General features: G+C 38.0%; 1 protein-coding gene across 1 annotated transcript in view; it reads right to left on the bottom strand.

Moving 5' to 3' along the window:
- Window positions 1-22295, bottom strand: part of BFSP2 (beaded filament structural protein 2) — a 127062-nt gene that overhangs the window by 34435 nt on the left and 70332 nt on the right. Inside the window, exons 4-6 of the mRNA XM_053715749.1 lie at window positions 21231-21392; window positions 17575-17703; window positions 12058-12278 (exon numbers count right to left, since the gene is read on the bottom strand). Coding sequence (XP_053571724.1) covers window positions 12058-12278; window positions 17575-17703; window positions 21231-21392 — 512 coding nt within the window. The remainder of the gene's footprint in view (window positions 1-12057; window positions 12279-17574; window positions 17704-21230; window positions 21393-22295) is intronic.

Raw genomic sequence — 22295 nt, 5'->3', positions numbered from 1 at the left:
CTAGCTCATCAATCTGCAATCTACATAAACCAAACTGCGCACCAAAGAATAATAAAATCGGACAGGCTTTGCTAAAATCACATGTAGCAGTGAATCCGTATAGAACATATCAGCATCATCTTCTAAGGGCCGTATCTTGAAAATCATCTGCAATTTAAAAATAAACAAAAAAACATTTGCAGTTTAATGTTTTCATTTGTTAGTCTAACAGTATTAACTGTAATATTTATTTATTTATTTATTTATTATCTTATACATTAGAAGTCAGCAAACACTAGTATAAGTGAGTATGCAATTAAAAATTGTTTTCAGATCGGTGTGATAAATAAATGTTATGAATTTTTGCATTTCAAAGGAGATGAAACCCAAAATTGTTCTTTAATGATTCAGATAGAGTATACATTTTTAACGGACTTTCCAAATTACTTCAATTATTAATTTTGCTTAATTTTCTTTGTATCCTTTATTGAATGAGAAGCAATGCACTACTGGGAGCTATCTTAACACATTGGTAAACCAATGACATGAGGCATATAAATGCAGCCACCAATCAGCATCTAGCTCCAAACTTTTAAGCCTACCTAGGTATGCTTTTCAACAAAGGATATCAAGAAAACCAAAAACAAATTTAATAAAATAAATAAATTGAAAAGTTTTTTTTAAAATTGTATGCTCTATCTCAATCTTGAAAGAAACAATTTGGGTTTCTTGTCCCTTTAAGTTTGTTGCATATGACTTTTGCATATAACACTTAAAGGGACACTGAACCCAAAAAAATTATTTCGTAATTCAGATAGAGCATGAAATTTTAAGCATCTTTTTAATTTACTCCTAGTATCAAATTTTCTTCATTCTCTTGGTATCTTTATTTGAAATGCAAGAATGTAAGTTTATATGCCGGCCCATTTTTGGTGAACAACCTGGGTTGTCCTTGCTGATTGGTGGATAAATTCATCCACCAATAAAAAATTGCTGTCCAGAGTCCTGAACCTAAAAAATAGCTTAGATGCCTTCTTTTTCAAAGATAGATAGCAAGAGAACGAAGAAAAATTGATAATAGGAGTAAATTAGAAAGTTGCTTAAAATCGCATGCTCTAACTGAATCATGAAAGAAAAAATTTGGGTTCAGTGTCCCTTTAATTAAAAAATGGATTTTGCAATGATTACAAAATTAATTATAAATGAAAGCCTTAAAGGGACACTGAACCCAAATGTTTTTCTTCCGTGATTCAGATAGAGCATGCAGTTTGCAAAAAAAACAACTTAATTTTTTATTTTTTTGGGCATAAAAGCCAATTTTCTGTAGTGTAGCTGTGCCCCCCCCCCCTCAATAGTCGAGTGTAGTTGAATAAAAGCCGGTCCTGGGATGGAGGGAGAGGGAAAGGGGGGGGTAAGTTTATAAAAAGAAGAATCTGGGAGGGGGTAGACTATTGAGGGGGGGGGGGGGGCACAGCTACACTACAGAAAATTGGCTTTTATGCCCCCAAAAATAAAAAATTAAGTTTTTTTTTTGCAAACTGGGTACTGGCAGACAACTGCCAGTATCCCAATATGGCCACAAATTGGAAGAGGGGGGTGGTTAAGAGAACTGTTTGGGGTGGATCGTGGAGGTTGGGGGGTTAGGGGGAACCTACACTGCAGAAACTATTAATATATATTTAAAAAAGGGTTTTTAAAAAAAAAGGCTTTTATTTTAGTACTGGCAGACTTTCTGCCAGTTGTTAGGATGGCGGTGACAATTGTGAGGTGGGGGAGGGAAGAGAGCTGTTTGAGGGGGGTCAAGGAGGGATCAGGGGGTGGGATATGTCAGGTGGGAGGCTGATCTCTACACTAAAGCTAAAATTAACCCTACAAGCTACCTAATTAACCCCTTCACTGCTGGGCATAATAGACGTGTGGTGAGAAGCAGCATTTAGCGGCCTTCTAATTACCATAAAGCAATACCAAAGTCATATATGTCTGCTATTTCTGAACAAAGGGGATCCCAGAGAAGCATTTACAACCATTTGTGCCATAAATGCACAAGCTATTTGTAAATAATGTCAGTGAAAAACCTAAAGTTTGTGAAGAGTGAACGTTTCTTTTTATTTGATCGCATTTGGCGGTGAAATGGTGGCATGAAATATACCAAAATGGGCCTAGATCTATACTCTGGGTTGTCTACAAAAAACAAATATATACATGTCAAGGGATATTCAGGGATTCCTGATAGATATCAGTGTTATAATGTAACTAGCGCTAATTTTGAAAAAAAAAAAATGGTTTGGAAATAGCAAAGTGCTACTTGTATTTATTTCCCTATAACTTACAAAAAAAGCAAAGAACATGTAAACATTGGGTATTTCTAAACTCAGGACAAAATTTAGAAACTATTTAGCATGGGTGTCTTTTGGTGGTTGTAGATGTTTAACAGATTTTGGGGGTCAAAGTTAGAAAAAGTGTGCTTTGTTCCATTTTTTTCATCATATTTTATAAAAAAAAATTCATAGTAAATGATATAATATGATGAAAATAATATTTTTAGAAAGTCCATTTAATGGCGAGAAAAACGGTATATAATATGTGTGGGTACAGTAAATGAGTAAGAGGAAAATTACAGCTAAACACAAACACAGCAAAAATGTAAAAATAGCCTTGGTCCCAGACGGTCAACAAATGGAAAAGTGGTCTGGTCATGAAGGGGTTAAGTAAGCATCAGCTTTGCCAGATACTGAAAGGGAGTTGAAATTAGGAAGGCACAAGATTTTATGATAGTCTTTGATATGTAAATATTTGCCTAGTAGACAATAACATCACTACCAATCATGCATAGTAGAGCATCTGTGTAACTAGCAGTTGCATAACAGGTCTGTGATGCATTATAACTATCACTCATGTGCTCCTCTAATAAACATTCGGCTAGATTTAGAGTTCTGCGGCCAAAGGGGTGCGTTAGCTACGCGTGTATTTTTCCCCCCGCACCTTTTAAATACCGCTGGTATTGAGAGTTCACAGAATGGCTGCGTTAGGCTCCAAAAAGGGAGCGTAGAGCATAATTTACTGCCACTGCAACTCTCAATACCAGCGGTGCTTACGGACGCGGCCAGCTTAAAAAACGTGCTCATGCACGATTCCCCCATAGGAAACAATGGGGCCGTTTGAGCTGAAAAAAAACACCTGCAAAAAAGCAGCGTTCAGCTCCTAACGCAGCCCCATTGTTTCCTATGGGGAAACAGTTTCTAAGTCTGCACCTAACACCCTAACATGAACCCCAAGTCTAAACACCCCTAACCTTACACTTATTAACCCCTAATCTGCCGCCCCCGCTATCGCTGACTACCTGCATATTATTATTAACCCTAATCTGCCGCTCCGTACACCGCCGCAACCTACGATATCCCTATGTACCCCTAATCTGCTGCCCCTAACACCGCCGACCCCTATATTATATTTATTGACCCCTAATCTGCTGCCCCCAACGTCGCCGCCACCTACCTACAATTATTAACCCCTAATCTGCCGACCGGACCTCACCGCTACTATAATAAAGTTATTAACCCCTAATCTGCCTCACTCCCGCCTCAAAAACCCTATAATAAATAGTATTAACCCCTAATATGCCCTCCCTAACATCGCCGACACCTAACTTCAAGTATTAACCCCTAATCTGCCGACCGGACCTCGCCGCTACTCTAATAAATGTATTAACCCCTAAAGCTAAGTCTAACCCTAACACTAACACCCCCCTAAGTTAAATATAATTTTTATCTAACGAAATAAAATAAATCTTATTAAATAAATTATTCCTATTTAAAGCTAAATACTTACCTGTAAAATAAACCCTAATATAGCTACAATATAAATTATATTTATATTGTAGCTATTTTAGGATTAATATTTATTTTACAGGCAACTTTGTATTTATTTTAACCAGGTACAATAGCTATTAAATAGTTAATAACTATTTAATAGCTGCCTAGTTAAAATAATTACAAAATTACCTGTAAAATAAATCCTAACCTAAGTTACAATTAAACCTAACACTACACTATCAATAAATGAATTACATACAAATACCTAGAAATAAATACAATTAAATAAACTAACTAAAGTACAAAAAATATTACAACAATTTTAAGCTAATTACACCTACTCTAAGCCCCCTAATAAAATAACAAAGCCCCCCAAAATAAAAAAATGCCCTACCCTATTCTAAAATAAAAATTGAAAAGCTCTTGTACCTTACCAGCCCTTAAAAGGGCTTTTTGCGGGGCATGCCCCAAAGAATTCTGCTCTTTTGCCTGTAAAAAAAACATACAATACCCCCCCAACATTACAACCCACCACCCACATACCCCTAATCTAACCCAACCCCCCCTTAAATAAACCTAACACTAAGCCCCTGAAGATCTTCCTACCTTATCTTCACCACGCCGGGTATCACCGATCCGTCCAGAAGAGGGTCCGAAGTCTTCCTCCTATCCGGGCGATGTCTTCATCCAAGCGGGGCTGAAGAGGTCCATCATCCGGCTGAAGTCTTCATCCAAGCGGGGGCTGAAGAGGTCCATCATCCGGCTAAAGTCTTCATCCAAGCGGGGGCTGAAGAGGTCCATCATCCGGCTGAAGTCTTCTATCAAGCGGCATCTTCAATCTTCTTTCTTCCGGCTCCATCTTCATCCCGCCGACGCGGAACATCCATCCTGGCCGACGACTTCCCGACGAATGATGGTTCCTTTAAGGGACATCATTCAAGATGGCGTCCCTCGAATTCCAATTGGCTGATAGGATTCTATCAGCCAATCGGAATTAGGGTAGGAAAATTCCCTCAGCCAATCAGATTCAAGTTCAATCCGATTGGCTGATTGGATCAGCCAATCAGATTGAGCTCGCATTCTATTGGCTGATCGGAACAGCCAATAGAATGCGAGTTTAATCTGATTGGCTGATTGGATCAGCCAATCGGATTGAACTTGAATCTGATTGGCTGATTCCATCAGCCAATCAGAATTTTCCTACCTATCAGCCAATCGGAATTTGAGGGACGCCATCTTGGATGACGTCCCTTAAAGGAACCGTCATTCGTCGGGAAGTCGTCGGCCAGGATGGATGTTCCGCGTCGGCGGGATGAAGATGGAGCCGGAAGAAAGAAGATTGAAGATGCCGCATGATAGAAGACTTCAGTCGGATGATGGACCTCTTCAGCCCCCGGTTGGATGAAGACTTCAGCCGGATGATGGACCTCTTCAGCCCCCACTTGGATGAAGACATCGCCCGGATAGGAGGAAGACTTCGGACCCTCTTCTGGACGGATCGGTGATACCCGGCGTGGTGAAGATAAGGTAGAAAGATCTTCAGGGGCTTAGTGTTAGGTTTATTTAAGGGGGGTTTGGGTTAGATTAGGGGTATGTGGGTGGTGGGTTGTAATGTTGGGGGGGTATTGTATGTTTTTTTTTACAGGCAAAAGAGCAGAATTCTTTGGGGCATGCCCCGCAAAAAGCCCTTTTAAGGGCTGGTAAGGTAAAAGAGCTTTTCAATTTTTATTTTAGAATAGGGTAGGGCATTTTTTTATTTTGGGGGGCTTTGTTATTTTTTTAGGGGGCTTAGAGTAGGTGTAATTAGCTTAAAATTGTTGTAATATTTTTATAATGTTTGTAAATTATTTTTTTATTTTTTGTAACTTAGTTCTTTTTTTATTTTTTGTACTTTAGTTAGTTTATTTAATTGTATGTATTTGTAGGTATTTGTATGTAATTAATTTATTGATAGTGTAGTGTTAGGTTTAATTGTAACTTAGGTTAGGATTTATTTTACAGGTAATTTTGTAATTATTTTATCTAGGTAGCTATTAAATAGTTATTAACTATTTAATAGCTATTGTACCTAGTTAAAATAAATACAAAGTTGCCTGTAAAATAAATATTAATCCTAAAATAGCTACAATATAATTATAATTTATATTGTAGCTATATTAGGGTTTATTTTACAGGTAAGTATTTAGCTTTAAATAGGAATAATTTATTTAATAAGATTTATTTTATTTCGTTAGATTAAAATTATATTTAACTTAGGGGGGTGTTAGTGTTAGGGTTAGACTTAGCTTTAGGGGTTAAAACATTTATTAGAGTAGCGGTGAGGTCCGGTCGGCAGATTAGGGGTTAATAATTGTAGGTAAGGTAGCGGCGACGTTGGGGGGGGGCAGATTAGGGGTTAATAAATATTATGTAGGGGTCGGCGGTGTTAGGGGCAGCAGATTAGGGGTACATAGGGATAATGTAGGTTGCAGCGGTGTGCGGTCGGCAGATTAGGGGTTAAAATTTTTTATTAGAGTGGTGACGATGTGGGGGGCCTCGGTTTAGGGGTACATAGGTAGTTTATGGGTGTTAGTGTACTTTAGAGCACAGTAGTTAAGAGCTTTATGAACCGGCGTTAGCCCAGAAAGCTCTTAACTCCTGGCTTTTCTCTGCGGCTTGTCGTTAGATTTCTGACGCTCACTTCAGCCAAGACTCTAAATACCGGCGTTAGAAAGATCCCATTGAAAAGATAGGCTACGCAATTGGCATAGGGGGATCTGCGGTATGGAAAAGTTGCGGCTGGAAAGTGAGCGTTAGACCCTTTCCTGACTGACTCTAAATACCATTGGGCAGCCAAAACCAGCGTTAGGACCCCCTAACGCTGGTTTTGACGGCTAACGCAGAACTCTAAATCTAGGCGATTGTATGCAAGTCTTTACTTTGCTGCACCTAAAAGGGGGCATTTCTAAATATAATATATTCATACACATATCACAAATGTTATTGTTCTGAACAAACCAACTCTTTTCTTGTTTGGTTTGGGTAAACTTCTTTCTTTTCACCAACAAAACTGCAGAAGTTGTCCCCATCATCCATTCAACATTGATACAGCAATGTCTGTTATGCAGAAACAAGCATTTCCTCTTAGTTTTCAATTTAAATGTAAAAATGTTTAAAGGGAATTTAGTAAAATGATACATAATAGATACAAATATATTGATTAAAAATTTTTTATTTCGAATATTGCATAATTTGAATATTATATAATTTGAATATTACATTTAAAGAGAGTATTAGAATTACTATTACAAATATATCTATTTGATTTTTTTATTTGGATATTACATAATTATATTAGAATTATGCAATATTCGAATTCGAAAAATTTTAATAGAATATTACATTTAAAGATAACAGAATGTTAGAATGTTGTACAAACATTTTAAATTCAAAACAAATGACCGAATGTGTTAAAATTTGTACATTTTTCAAATGTTGTAAAGCATTCGCCCATCCCTAGAATTTAGCACTGTCATAGCCAAACTTCTGCACTTACTTTTTCAAGAATCATTATCCTTAGACATACTACCCCAGCAGGGCCGGCCTTAGCCATTGAGGGGCTCAAGGCAGGATGACAAAATGGGGCCCCCTTTCTCCCCACCTCCAACCCTGCCCAATCTCTGTCCCTAACCCTGCCCCCCACCATTTTTACAAAAAAATGGGAGAAAAATCATTTAAGGTAATGCACAACATTTTATATAAAAAAAAAACATATAAATAGAGCACTATAACATTGTATATATTGCAATATACCATTTGTACTATTGGAACAACTGTTTATGTATATAATGAAGAATTATGCTGACAATTAGAAACAGTTGAGTTGAACTGGGCCTTATTTTTATGCGTTTTCTTATTATAATAAGAACATTACAGAGATGCCAGGGCCGCCCTAGCAAGTGCAGGTCCCTAGGCAGAATGACAGCGAGGGCCTCTATCTAAAACAAAAAATACTTTAAAGAAATGGAGCAATGCACAGTACCACACAAACACAGTGCACAGATATAATACACACACACAGATACTTATATACACATACATCCACACACTCAGACACATACACAGGTACACAGATATATACATACACAGGTGTACACACACCAGATAGCCCACACACACACCAGACCCCCCCCCCACACACACCAGACAGCCCCCCCACAAACACACGACAGACAGCCCCCGACACACAACACACAGTCACCCCACCACACACAGACAGTCCCCCCTTACACACAGACAGTCCCCCCACACACACAGACAGTCCCCCAACACACAACAGACAGCCCCCCCACACACAACAGACAGCCCCGCCACACACAACAGACAGCCCCCCACACACAACAGACAGGCCCCCCCACACACACACACAACAGACAGCCCCCCACACACACACATACACACACAACAGACAGCCCCACACACACACACACAACAGACAGCCCCCCACACACACACAACAGACAGCTCCCCCACACACACACAACAGACAGCCCCCCCCACACACACAACAGACAGCCCCCACACACACACAACAGACAGCCCCACACACACAACAGACAACCCCCCCACATGCACACACACAACAGACAGCCCCCCCACACACACACACACAACAGACAGCCCCCCACACACACACAACAGACAGCCCCCCCCCCCCACACACACACACACACAACAGACAGCCCCACACACACACAACAGACAGCCCCCCTCCCACACACACACACAACAGACAGACCCCCCCACACACAACAGAAAGCCCCCCCCCCACACACACACACAACAGACAGCCCCACACACACACACACACACACACACACACACAACAGACAGCCCCCCCCACACACACAACAGACAGCCCCCCCCACACACACAACAGACAGCCCCCCCCACACACACAACAGAAAGCCCCCCACACACACACACACACAACAGACAGCCCCACACACACACAGACAGCCCCCACTGTTAGAAAGCTTACATTGTAGTGAAGACGATAATGAATATATTGATTGTGAGAGCCTGACATTTTTAAGTTCATAAATCTAAAGGCTAAATTACTCAATAATTTAGCGCTCCACTTGTAATCTGGCCATAATTGTTTGCTTGTATGTTTTAGTTACTGTTAAATATTACAAATCTTTGGAGGCATTGGAGTAAGGGATGGGGCTTGGTTTATGGTAAGGGACTGAGGTTAGTGTAAGGGATTGGATTGGGGAAAGGGTTATAAATTAGCATTACAGCTGCATTTAAGCCATATTGACTAGTGTAAAATCACAACTGCAACATTTTGGAAGCTGCAATATGGCTGTCAGTGTGACATTCCCAACAAGAACAAGATGGAGGATTCAATGGATGGTCACATCCACAAACAGTTACATAGAATGTTGTATTTATGTTGTGCTTTAGAGGTTGAAATTTGGTTGTTTTCATAGTTTAAATGTTTCAAACAGTCAAAAAATTTTTTATTACCGACAAATGCCACAGATTTGGCTTTCAGTTAACTTCTATGCCAATAGCATTGACTTTATCTTAGAGGATAAGCCCAGATCTCAGTCTTGTTGAAGAACTGAAGTTGCTATAAAAGAGCAAAATGCAGCAGCTATGTTTTCATAAAGGCTCTATTTTTACAATTAAATCACTAATATTTATCACTATTATAAATATAAATAAATATTGTTTCCATAGCCTTGCGCTGAGTTGCGCCCACAGCCCATAATCTTTAATTAATGAGAGCGTTCTGTCAACTCCATCTTTATCTGCATATCAAGTACTTTGCACGTATCCTTAGCAGCTTCTGTGTTAGCTGTTTGACAGGCTAGCGCTCATACCTTCAGCCTTCCGCCCTGACTCCTGCAGTCCACTGCACATTTGCGCAAAAGCCACCCCCGGGCCCCGCCAAAACAACCATAAAAAAACAAACAAACAAACCCTAAGGCCGGCCCTACTCTGTCCCACACTCGCCAAGTGTCTGTCACTCCTCCTTCTGTGCCTCTGCTTGGCGAGTCCTGAACTTTGACAGGAAAAAATTGTGCCCAAAAAATTTAAATAAAAATGGCGCACAAAATATAAAAATTATTAAAAAACATGTTTGTTTGAACCCGTGCGGCGGTGGCCCCCTAACCACCTCACTCGCCTTGCCCTAAGGCCGGCCCAGTACCCCAGGACTGGCGTAAATCTGATGTGGTGCCAGTTTTTCCTGATCCAGGATGTTATAGACCAATTAAATATTACATCAATAGTGGGGAAGATACTTGAAGGGTATAGAAGGGATTATATTGATGAGTATATTCATGTAAATAAGATTATGAGTTTAAAGGGACACTGTATCCAAAAAATTTCTTTCGTGATTCAGATTAAGCATGAAATTTTAATCAACTTTCTAATTTACTCCTATTATCAAATTTTTTTCATTCTCTTGGTATCTTTATTTGAAATGCAAGAATGTAAGTTTAGCTGCCGGCCCATTTTTGGTGAACAACCTGGGTTGTCCTTGCTGATTGGTGGATAAATTCATCCACCAATAAAAAAGTGCTGTCCAGAGTACTGAAACCAAAAAAAAGCTTAAATGCCTTCTTTTTCAAATAATGATAGCAAGAGAACAAATAAAAATTGATAATAGGAGTAAATTAGAAAGTTGCTTAAAATTGCATGCTCTTTCTGAATTACAAAAGAAAAAATTTGGGTTCAGTGTCCCTTTAAATCAGCATGGTTTTATGAATAATAGAGCATGTCAAACAAATCTAATTCAATTCTTGAAGGAAGGAAGGAAAAATATAGATACAGGGGAATCAGTTGATGTGATATACTTGGATTTTGCATAGGGTATTGATACAGTGCCACATGAGAGATTAATGTACACAATTAAGGGACTCTGGATATCTGAAAATGTTAGCTCATGGATAATTAACTGGATAGAAGATATGGAGCAACCAGTTGTAGTGAATGGATCATACTCAGATTGGACAAAAGTAATTAGTGGAGTACCCCAAGGAGCAGTACTGGGCCCTGTTCTCTTTAATATTTTTATAAATGACTTGGAGGAAGGATTAATAAATAGCATCATCTCTATTTTTGTGGATAATACAAAGTTCTGTAAGGTCATTAGGTCAGTGCAGGATGAAATTGCTTAAAAGGGGATTTAAAAAAATGGAGGAATGGGCAGGTAAATGTCAAATTTAAACTATGAAGAGAGGTTAGACAAACTGGGTCTGTTTACTCTAGAAAAAAAAGTGCTTAAGAGGTGATATGACTACTTTATATAAATATATTCAAGGCCCATATACAATGTTGGCAGAAGCTCTCTTTATTCTATAGCAATTGTTTGTGACAAGAGGTCACAATTTAAGGCTAGAGGAAAGGAGATTTAATTTCCAGCAACATAAACGTTTTTTCATGGTAAAAGCAATTAAATCGTGGCACACCTTGCCTAAGGAGGTAGTGACTGCCAATACGTTAGTTCAATTAAAAAACGGCTTAGATACATTTATGACTAATTGTATAATTTAAGTTCAAGTGGCAGTTTCCTTATTGCAAATCAGGTAGGCTCTGTATAGGTTGAAATTAATGGACTTTTGTCTTCTTTCAACCTAATCTACTATGTTACTATGTCACTATGTTACTATGAGTTCACCATTTCATTGCATTTTGGGTTCTTTTGTTAAAGGAACAGTAAACACCTTGCTATTTTTAAATACTATGTTTAGTTATGTGTAGTAAAACAACTTTGCAATATATCTAATTACCATAAATTATTTTCTCCCTTTTCATGAAATTTAGTTTGGAAATTGTGATTTTTCTAATTCTTGGAGCTGGAAATACACCCTGCGACATATCTGCAATTTACTGGCTTTACTAATATAATGAGCATGTTGAGCCTTGTCATCTGCAGACTCAAGCCTAGATTGGTTTCTAAAAATGGTGGGTGGAGTTTAGCGATTGAAAACAATTGTCGCAAACAAGATGTTGATTTCATGTTTAGACTTGGCTGATACTGTATGTTATTCTGTAGTAAGACGTGGGATTTTTTTTTTTTTTTTAAAGAATAATCCACCAAGGTTAGTTGAGGACAACATGATTAACTACAAGCCAAGATTGCAGTTTTGGCTTGAGAGTACATCCACACCATAACCATCCACACAAAGACAGATACTGATATGCACTGTGAAATGTTTACAAGCTTAGACACAAATTGGAGGAAAAGCTCTCAGCATTTTTGGCCAGATACCTCTTCTCCTCCCCATCCAGGATAGAGTGATATGTTGCTATATCCTTTTCCAGTTGCAGCTTGATGGACAGCAAGTTTTCTCTGTCTCTCTGTTGCTGTTCAGTTTCAGCTTTGATCTCTTGTAATTCTGCTTCCAGTTTTGTTATCACAGAGCCTAAGTTTTGGAGTTCTATATCGTGCCAGTGCTTAGCATCATACAAAGAGTTCTCCAAACCCCTTTTCTGTAAAAACAATAAAAATAGCATCAGTTTTAGAAACTCAATATTAAACACAGTACCCTCAGTTATGAAATGAAATGAGTTACATTTGGAAGATATTAAAGGTACATGAAAGTCAAGGCCTGATGAAGGGGAAGCTATCCAGAAACACCACAGCAATAAAATTCTATTGGACTGTGTGTGTGTGTGTATATGTATATGTGTGTATATATATATATATATATATATATATATATATATATGTGTGTGTGTGTGTGTGTATATATGTGTGTGTGTGTATATATATATATATATATATATATATATACACACACTCATAATGAGCATGCTGCACTTTATAATTAAACTGAGTATTTATACACTGCTATATAATGATGTGATTTTCTATACACTATACCCTTATGAGTACACTGTTCTGTATAAATGTGATGAATATGCTGTGCTGTATAATGACAGAATATCTGTACATTAAAAGAGAAAATGCTGCACTGTATAATTCTGATGAGTATCTATACACAGATTATGACCACATAGGCACTTGTCTATGCATAAACTGGCTACCATTGCCCACCCCCCTCACCTTTTGGGCCCTGGTGTCACTGCACCCACTGCACAAATGCTTGTTTAATATTCTATTCTAATTGTATATAGGCAACATTTTGAACATATGGAGATAATTATATCTGAAATTCAATAAAAAATATATGTATAGCACAGTATAGATAAATGTATGATGGTATATATCACATACATATATAATTTTACGTTACATGTAATTTTTTTTGTTATTTATACCACCCACTTTATACCACCTTATCAGTCCTAATTCTCTGTATGTTGATAAGCTGTGGTGTTTTGATATGCTGGATGAGAATCACTGCTTTACGGCAATGTAGCAAGCAATCAATACTTCCTTCTTAGTGCTGCTACTGAGAGGATTTACAATAATATTGCTTGGATTTAAAATTATACAATAAAAGGAAATGTTAAGATGCTTCTATTGAACATTAAGGGGTCGATCACAATCCTTTAGAAAAGCTACTCAAACAATAGATCTACAAAAATCCCCCATAGACTCTAATGGTGCTTTTCTGTAGAAAATCAATGGATTAATATTGTGATCGACCCCTGAATAATGAAAATCTAATACAATTTTAGGTCTTATGTCAAAGCCACTTTAGTATGATTTTGAAAGACTGGTGCAGTTTTTGTTCTAACTGGCAAAAAAATAAAGGCTTTGCTGCTGTATTTGAGTTTAGATTGTCAAGTTTAAAATGTTAGAGAAATGAATGAAACATACTTATTGCATTTTCATAAGAGTTAGGGATAGATAGTAGGTTAAGCAGAGGCGTAACTAGAAACCACAGGGCCCAGGTGCAAGAATCTAAGAAGGCCCCCCCCCCCCCAAAAAAGTGAATTTGATGCATACACTTTTTTTTTTTTTTTTACATTTAACACAGAAAAAAAATGTGAATCAGATTACGTCTGCAAAAGAAGGTACCCTGTGCCCACAGTCTGTGAGATGGTCTGACCCCCTATTACTGTATATTGTGACACTGTTTAAACCACTCCACCACACCAGTACTGTATATAGTGAGTCAGTGACACAGTCTGTAATCTGCCGGTGAGATGGCTGGCCTGACCCTACCTGTCCCAGTACTTTATAAAGTGACCACAGTAGTCTGTGACATAGTCCAGCCCCCCCATACTGTATATAGTGGTACTGTATAGTGACACTGTTTACCCCCTCCCCATGCTGCAGTAACAAGGTCTGTAATTTGCTGGTTCTACAAAAATACATACACATACACATACATGCATAAATACACACACAGTCACATACATACATACACACACATACATGCATAAATACACACACAGTCATATACATACATACACACATACACACACACACACACACATAAACACTAACCCCTGTAGTCAGAGACACTAGTGAAGCATCATGTCACACTCACATGATATCAGTGCAGGCAGTGGCAGGTCAGCGTTTTTCATTCAAATTTTTTTTTTTTTTTTAAAGCTGGGCCCCCACCCTTCGGCGCCCAGTCGCAATTGCGCCCTGTAGTTTCGCCCCTGAGGTTAAGGTTTAAGGTAGGAATAAGATTTTGGTTATGAATTTTAGGCAAAGTTTACATAATTGGAAGTTGTAAAACAATAAAAATGTTGCTTTTAAACGTCGTGCATTGGCTTTCATTTTATATGCGGTTTACATACTTTTGCATTATGTTATACCAGCTCACAAAAGACTCAGCAGGCAATGAGCGCAAAATACGGCTTTTCAACATGTGAATATCCAGTGCCATTGCATAGTCCATCGGTATTGGACAGGACATAATTTTACATACAGTATATATTTATATGTATTTAATAGCTATATACAATGATATTTTGTACCGCTAACAAGATCTGTAGAAAATCACAACTGCAACATCTAGAAATGGAATTTAGCATTCCTGTTCCTGTGGTTTTTTTTATTTCATACGCGCATTTTCATGATTGTAAGTTATAGTACTTTTGCCTTTTTAAATTGGATTTCTATCAGCAATCACATTATCATGAACGGGATATAACTGTTTTTTGTTGTATTTGTTCAAAAACAAGAAAAAAATGAATGTATATAAGAAGATTTGTACAGTTAAAGCTATTACTATAAAGGCTGAAGGGTTTTAAAACGTTAAAATTTGCACTGCCTTAAAGATAATTCCCATAGGAAATAGCGGACGAATGAATTTTCGTTAATAGATGAAATCCGAAAGACTCACTTAATAAATATAGGATGAAAGAAGGAAACATTTATTTTGTGACAAACAACTTGTTTTTTTGTCTGTACACATGCCTAATAAAAAGTACCAATAAAGATGCTTCATGTATTATTGAGAATCTTACTTTTTCCAGAATAATTTCTAAATGCAGATGACATCTTGAAATACTATACAGTAGAACAAAAGCTAAAAAAACTAATATAAATATTAAAATAGCCTAAAGAACTATATATACAGTATATATATATATATATATATATATATATATATATATATATATATACTGTATATATATATACTGTATATATATATATATATATATATATATATATATATATATATATATATATACTGTATATATATATATATATATATATATATATATATATATATATATATACCTGTATATATATATCCATTTCATATTACATTGCTTAGAGAATTACTTGACTCTAGTCTTGCTCCTGGGTTTTTGTCACATAAAATACCTTTCACACCATTGACAGCAAAGAAAGTTTACACCTCAAACAGATTGAGAGTCTTTCTAGTGTAGTTGCAGCATAGCATCAGCTGTATGACAAGCTGCCACCTGTGCCTGTCAAGTTGTTCTAAATAAATAAAAGTCAGCTGGTAACATCTGAATAACTGCAAAACCAGCTGACAATCACAACAGGAATCGGCTGATTGAGGGGAAAGGTAGCTGGAATCACATGATTTACCAGCTTCATGATTGCAATTAAATAGTTTTATTTTAATTCAAATTTAATTTCAATATAATTTTCTGTCTGTTCTGAAATGATATGGATATATTTATATGAATAAAACTATCATGATTTAGACAGAGCATTCAATTTTATAAACTCTTCAGGCTCGCCGGAAAGGACCCCTCCTTAACTGGTCCGCTGCTTCCAGGCTGCGGACATCAATCCGCCCAATCCTATATGATCGGGCTGATTGACACCCCCTGCTAGCGACCGATCTGCAGGGGGCGGCATTGCACAAGAAGTTCACTAGAACTGCTTGTGCAATGCTAAATGCTGACAGCGTTTGCTGTCGGCATTCTGTGATGTCTGGTGGACATAATACGTTACAGCGTATCATGTTCGTCAGACATTCATAAATTGGCCCCATTATCTGTACTGTTGTCTTAATGTAACTCTTTATCTTGCTGTTTTCTGTTGAAACTTTCTGAAGGCATACTGAGGTATGCTCTTGAACACTATATAGCCGTAGCGTTTGCAACAATGTTTATAACAATGTTATACATAAAGCAATGAAGATATATTCATGCCCTTGAGCCTACCTCAGTACTAATATTGAATATATATTTATATACTATAAAATGTGCAGGCTTTTTTTCTGCCTGTCACTATATAATGAAAATATTGTTAAATGGACGATGTCTGTATAAATCACTGATATATTAAGGTTGCCACCAGCTGGAATTTTACTGTCATGTCTGGTAGTTTTAAGGTTAAAGGGATAGTGTAGTGAGCTTTGTCTCCCCTTTAATGCGTTACCAATGATCAATGATACCTGCCGGAGTGTATTAAATTGTTTAGAAATAGATCAATATATATCAACACTTAAGTGCTAGCTAAAGAAAAAACTATGTAAACAAGAAGGCCCCAATGTTCAAAAACTTGCCAGCTTAGAAGGATATTGCACAATATTTTTGGGTGCTTTTTAAGTGTTATGTGTAATGTAGGTGTCTCTCGTTCACACCAAGGCCTGATATTCAAAATCTCGCCAGCATGGAGAGAAATCACCCAAAATCTTGGGGATTTTTTAAGATTTTGTATTATTGTATTTTAATGTAGGAGTCTCAGTTTCACATGAAGAGCACTATCTAGTGTCATAAACATGTCTCATGTACCGACGAGACTTCTTAGAATATCTTGCCTGAGTCACAAGCTTTTGAATATCAGGCCCCAAGAAGCCTGCACAGCAAGATAAACGGCTCTTAAGCTAAAATTTTGAGGAACAATGCAGCAATCATGAGCCTTCTTAAATAATCTTGCCAAAATGGAGAGCTTTAGATCATCGGGTCCTAAAATATTACTATTAATTAATATTGGTATCACTGTGTTTACACAGTGAGAAATAATCTGGACTTTTTGTGTAAATATAGAGAGAGATACGCTAATTTGGTATGTTCTCCCTGCAAACTCAGCCCTTTTGATTGGGTTATGATTTCAATTAGCAGAGACTGGTAACATCAAGTAGAAAATAATTATACAGTACACTGTCCCTTTAGGGTCATTATAGAAAAAAAAATGTGTGTGGAAATAAAGTCCCAGCTGTGGTGTAGCTTCTTCTAAGTATGTTGGAATCTAATTATAAAAAAAAACTAGCAGTACTAGTTTATGAGTCATACTATATAATTATTTATGCTTATTAGCATGGATATTATTTTTTTCCAAGAAATGTGACAACCCTAAGATATATGTCACTCAAACTTCACAATCCCAGCTTACTCATATAATATTCACATGTAATGCAGAAGTTGCCCTTACCAGAGTCCTCAGGGATTCAGTCTCAGCTTGCAGGCTCTGGATTTTACAGGCTGTATCATGGAATTCTTCTCTAAGAGACTCAACAAATTCTTCTTCTTGGCTCTGCACAGCTGGTAAAGCTACTGAATGCTGTTGGCAAGAAAACAATACAAACGTAATAAGCATAATCTTAATGTTCTGACACTTTTACATTCACTTTTACATTCACATGTTGTATCGACAGAAAAAAAGTGAAGTAAAAGCCATTGGCCCATATTTATCAAGGTCTGTCGGACCTGATCCGAGAGACCTCGCTGAATACGGCGAGCAATACACTCGCCGTATTCAGCATTGCACCAGCAGCTCACAAGAGCTGCTGGTGCAACGCCGCCCCCTGCAGACTCGCGGCCAATAGGCCGCCAGCAGGGGGTGTCAATCTACTCGATCGTACTCGATCGGGTTGATTTCCGGCAATATCTGTCCGCCTGCTCAGAGCAGGCGGACAGGTTATGGAGCAGCGGTCATTGTGACCGCTGCTTCATAACTGCTGTTTCTGGCGAGTCTGAAGACTCGCCAGAAACAGGGGCCATCAAGCTGTCATCTAATAAGTATTTACATGAAGTCAGACACTGAGCATTAATAATAAGCACATAACAACTAATAAGCATTTGCATGAAGTCAGACACTGAACATTCATAATAAGCACATAACAACTAATAAGCATTTGCATGAAGTCAGACACTGAGCATTGATAATAAGCACATAACAACTAATAAGCATTTTATGAAGTCAGACACTGAGCATTGATTATAAGCACATAACAGCTAATAATCATTTGTATGAAGTCAGACACTGAGCATTCATAATAAGCACATAACAACTAATGAGCATTTGTATGAAGTCCGACACATCGCCGAAAATTAACCCGATCAAGTACGATTGGGTTGAATGACACCTCCCTGCTGGCGGCCGATTGGCCACAAATCTGCAGGGGGCGGCATTGCACCAGCAGCTCACAAGAAAAACAAATAAGCATTTGCATGAAGTCAGATACTGAACATTGATAATAAGCACATAACAACTAATAAGCATTTGCATGAAGTCAGACAATGAGCATTGCTAATAAGCACATAACAACTAATACGCATTTGCATGAAGTCAGACACTGAGCATTAGTAATAAGCACATAACAACTAACAAGCATGTATAACAAGCATGTATATGAAGTCAGACACTGAGCATTAATAATAAGCACATAACAACTAATAAGCATTTGGATGAAGTCAGACACTGAGGGGCCTATCTATCAAGGTCCGGATGGAGCTTGAGGGCCCGTGTTTCTGGTGAGCCTGCAGGCTCGCCAGAAACAGCAGTTATGAAGCAGCGGTCTAAAGACCGCTACTCCATAACCCTGTCCGCCTGCTCTGAGCAGGCGCACACACACATCGCTGAAAATCAACCCGATCGAGTACGATCGGGTTGATTGACACCTCCTTGCTGGCGGACGATTGGCCACAAATCTGCAGGGGGCGGCATTGCACCAGCAGCTCACAAGAAAAACAAATAAGCATTTGCATGAAGTCAGATACTGAACATACTGAACATCTAAAGACCGCTACTCCATAACCCTGTCCGCCTGCTCTGAGCAGGCGCACACACACATCGCTGAAAATCAACCCGATCGAGTACGATCGGGTTGATTGACACCTCCTTGCTGGCGGACGATTGGCCACAAATCTGCAGGGGGCAGCGTTGCACCAGCAGCTAACAAGAGCTGCTGGTGCAATGCTGAATAGGGAGAGCGTATTGCTCTCCACATTCAGCGAGGTCTGACGGACCTTTGATAAATATCCCCCTATGCATTAATAATAAGCACATAACAACTAATAAGCATGTGCATGGTCAGGCACCGAGCATTAATAATAAGCACATAACAACTAATAAGCATTTGCATGCAGACACTGAGCATTGATAATAAGCACATAACAACTAATGAGTATTTGTATGAAGTCAGACACTGAGCATTGATAATAAGCACATAACAACTAATAAGCATTTGCATGAAGTCAGACACTGAGCATTGATAATAAGCACATAACAACTAATGAGCATTTGTATGAAGTCAGACACTGAGCATTAATAAAAATAAGCACATAACTGATAAGCGGTTGTATGAAGTCAGACACTGAGGATTAATAATAAGCACATAACAACTAATAAGCATTTGCATGAAGTCAGACACTGAGCATTGATAATAAGCACATAACAACTAATAAACATTTGTATTAAGTCAGCCACTGAGCATTAATAGTAAGCACATAACAACTGATAAGCGGTTGTATGAAGTCAGACACACTGAGCATTAATAATAAGCACATAACAACTAATAAGCATTTGTATTAAGTCAGCCACTGAGCATTAATAATAAGCACATAACAACTGATAAGCATTTGTAAGAAGTCAGACACTGAACATTAATAATAAGCACATAACAACTAATAAGCATTTGCATTAAGTCAGACACTGAGCATTAATAATAAGCACATGACAACTAATAAGCAATTGTATGAAGTCAGCCACTGAGTCATGAGGATTAGTTTAATATCATCTGCCTGGTTGCTTTGCCTGCTACACTGCCTTAAAGGGATATAAAACAAGATGGGATAGATACAAAATATAATATGTACTTTAATTACTTTACCTGTAATTTTATACTGCAGTGCCTCACCATTAACCCTTTCGTTTAAGTTTCTGAATTGTACAGCTCTAACTCCCCCCTACACAATTCCTTATATGGCTGTATCTCCACCTTTGCTGTGGTGGAATGCAAGACTTTAACAGTCATTATCTGCTGGAGCATGCCTAGAAGCAAATAAGCTCCTGTGAACTCAGCTGAAATACAATACAACTTTTTTTTATATGTAAACTATTTTTTACTTAATTAGCTCTTTTAGGATATGCACAGATCTCAACATGTTTTATGGCACTTTAAATAACATCATCTGTTCTTAACAAAGCTTCCTGTGATTCAGGAGCAGCAGGGGATATCCTAGATATCAAAGGCTCTATGGGGTCTATTCTAATACATTAAAAGAACGGTTGGTACTGTCTATCATTTATTTTTGTGAGTATTTATTTTATTGTAGAGCAAGAGCATTCTAATTTTTTTAGAAAAGCTGGTGCATTTAACATTGATTTTAAAAGGTAAAGGAGGTAAATGCATTTAAGAAAGTTTAAACAGGAGAAGGGGACACACAAGATGGTAATAGGAATACCAGAGGCATCACTGAATGGTGCAAGTGAAGGAAACAGTTTAATGTAATTGAAATACGGAGGCAGAAGTAGCCGGGATGCTACTCCCTAATTATCATTGCAGCATCCAATGTTTCAAAGTTGTAGAAAAACAACAATTACCAATTCTAGTCTCTTTTTAGCATATCGTGAGCTCTGCCTGATTATCTGACCTACTATTTCTGCTCACAACTGCTTGACACTACAACAAACACCAGGTGACCATCTACCACTTGTGCTCAATAGTACTAGTTTTGTCATGTGATTGTATCTTATCACAAATCTTTGTCTTTTTACCCAGCACTATGGAAGTTTGTGACACTATACAAATAAATAATAATAATAGTTATATATGGCTAATTCTGGTATATAGTCAGTTTATGTACCTTGGCTTGAAGCAGGGCACCTGTCTCAGCTCTACTCTTCTCAATATCTCTCTCCCAGTGAATTCTGATGGTTTCCAGTATGTCATCCAGTCCAGTGCCTATTGGAGCATCCAGCTCTTCTAGCTGAGACCCAGCCAGCTGTTTGTACAGCATTTTCACATCCTAAATGTGCAGAATGAGAAACAGGATTAAAGAAGGTTAGTTAAGGCATTTAATTACTCCCAAGACAAACTGATTGGTAATTAGTTTCTAAGGGCTAGATTACGAGTGGTGCGCTAATTGTTGTGATTTGAAAGTAAACGAGTTCACTCGTATGTGGCTTCAAGGGATGGTAAACTCTGACAAACTGCTCAACATATCTGTAAAGGTCTTATTCTCACTTAACCTATTCATCATTACACTGAATAATTTTACTTTTATTCCAGCAACAATATCGTATTGAATTCAGCCTCTCTCTCCGTTTTTTGGATCTCCTTCTTTGAGTGGCATCTGTTCAAGCCAATCAGAGCCTCACCATGCGCCCCATGTAAATCTCTATCTCCACGCTCCTGTGCTCTGAACGCTGTCATCATATTGAAATGTGCATGCGCTACAACTTACGTTAATTGCGTATCAGAAGAAGTGAATTAGCTGCTCCGCTAACAGTAAACGGTGAATAAACCGCAAAAGATAATTTACTACTTCTGATGCGCAATTAGCGTAAGTTGTAGCGCATGCGCATTTCAATATGATGACATCGTTCAGAGCACAGGAGCGTGGAGATAGAGATTTACATGGGGCGCATGGTGAGGCTCTGATTGGCTCGAACAGATGCCACTCAAAGAAGGAGATTCAAAAAACTGAGAGAGAGGCTGAATTCAATACGGTATTGTTGCTGGAATAAAATTAAACATTTTCAGTGTAATGATGAATAGGTTAAAGGGACAGTCAACACCAGAATTTTTGTTGTTTAAAAAGAAAGATAATCCCTTTATTACCCGTTCCCCAGTTTTGCACAACCAACACAGTTATATTAATATACTTTTTTACCTCTGTAATTATCTTGTATCTAAGCTTCTGCTGACT

The sequence above is a fragment of the Bombina bombina genome, chromosome 5, assembly GCF_027579735.1.
Source record: "Bombina bombina isolate aBomBom1 chromosome 5, aBomBom1.pri, whole genome shotgun sequence".
NCBI lineage: Eukaryota > Metazoa > Chordata > Amphibia > Anura > Bombinatoridae > Bombina > Bombina bombina.
Note: the sequence above shows the minus strand (reverse complement) of the source record. Positions and strands in the feature narration are given on the sequence as shown.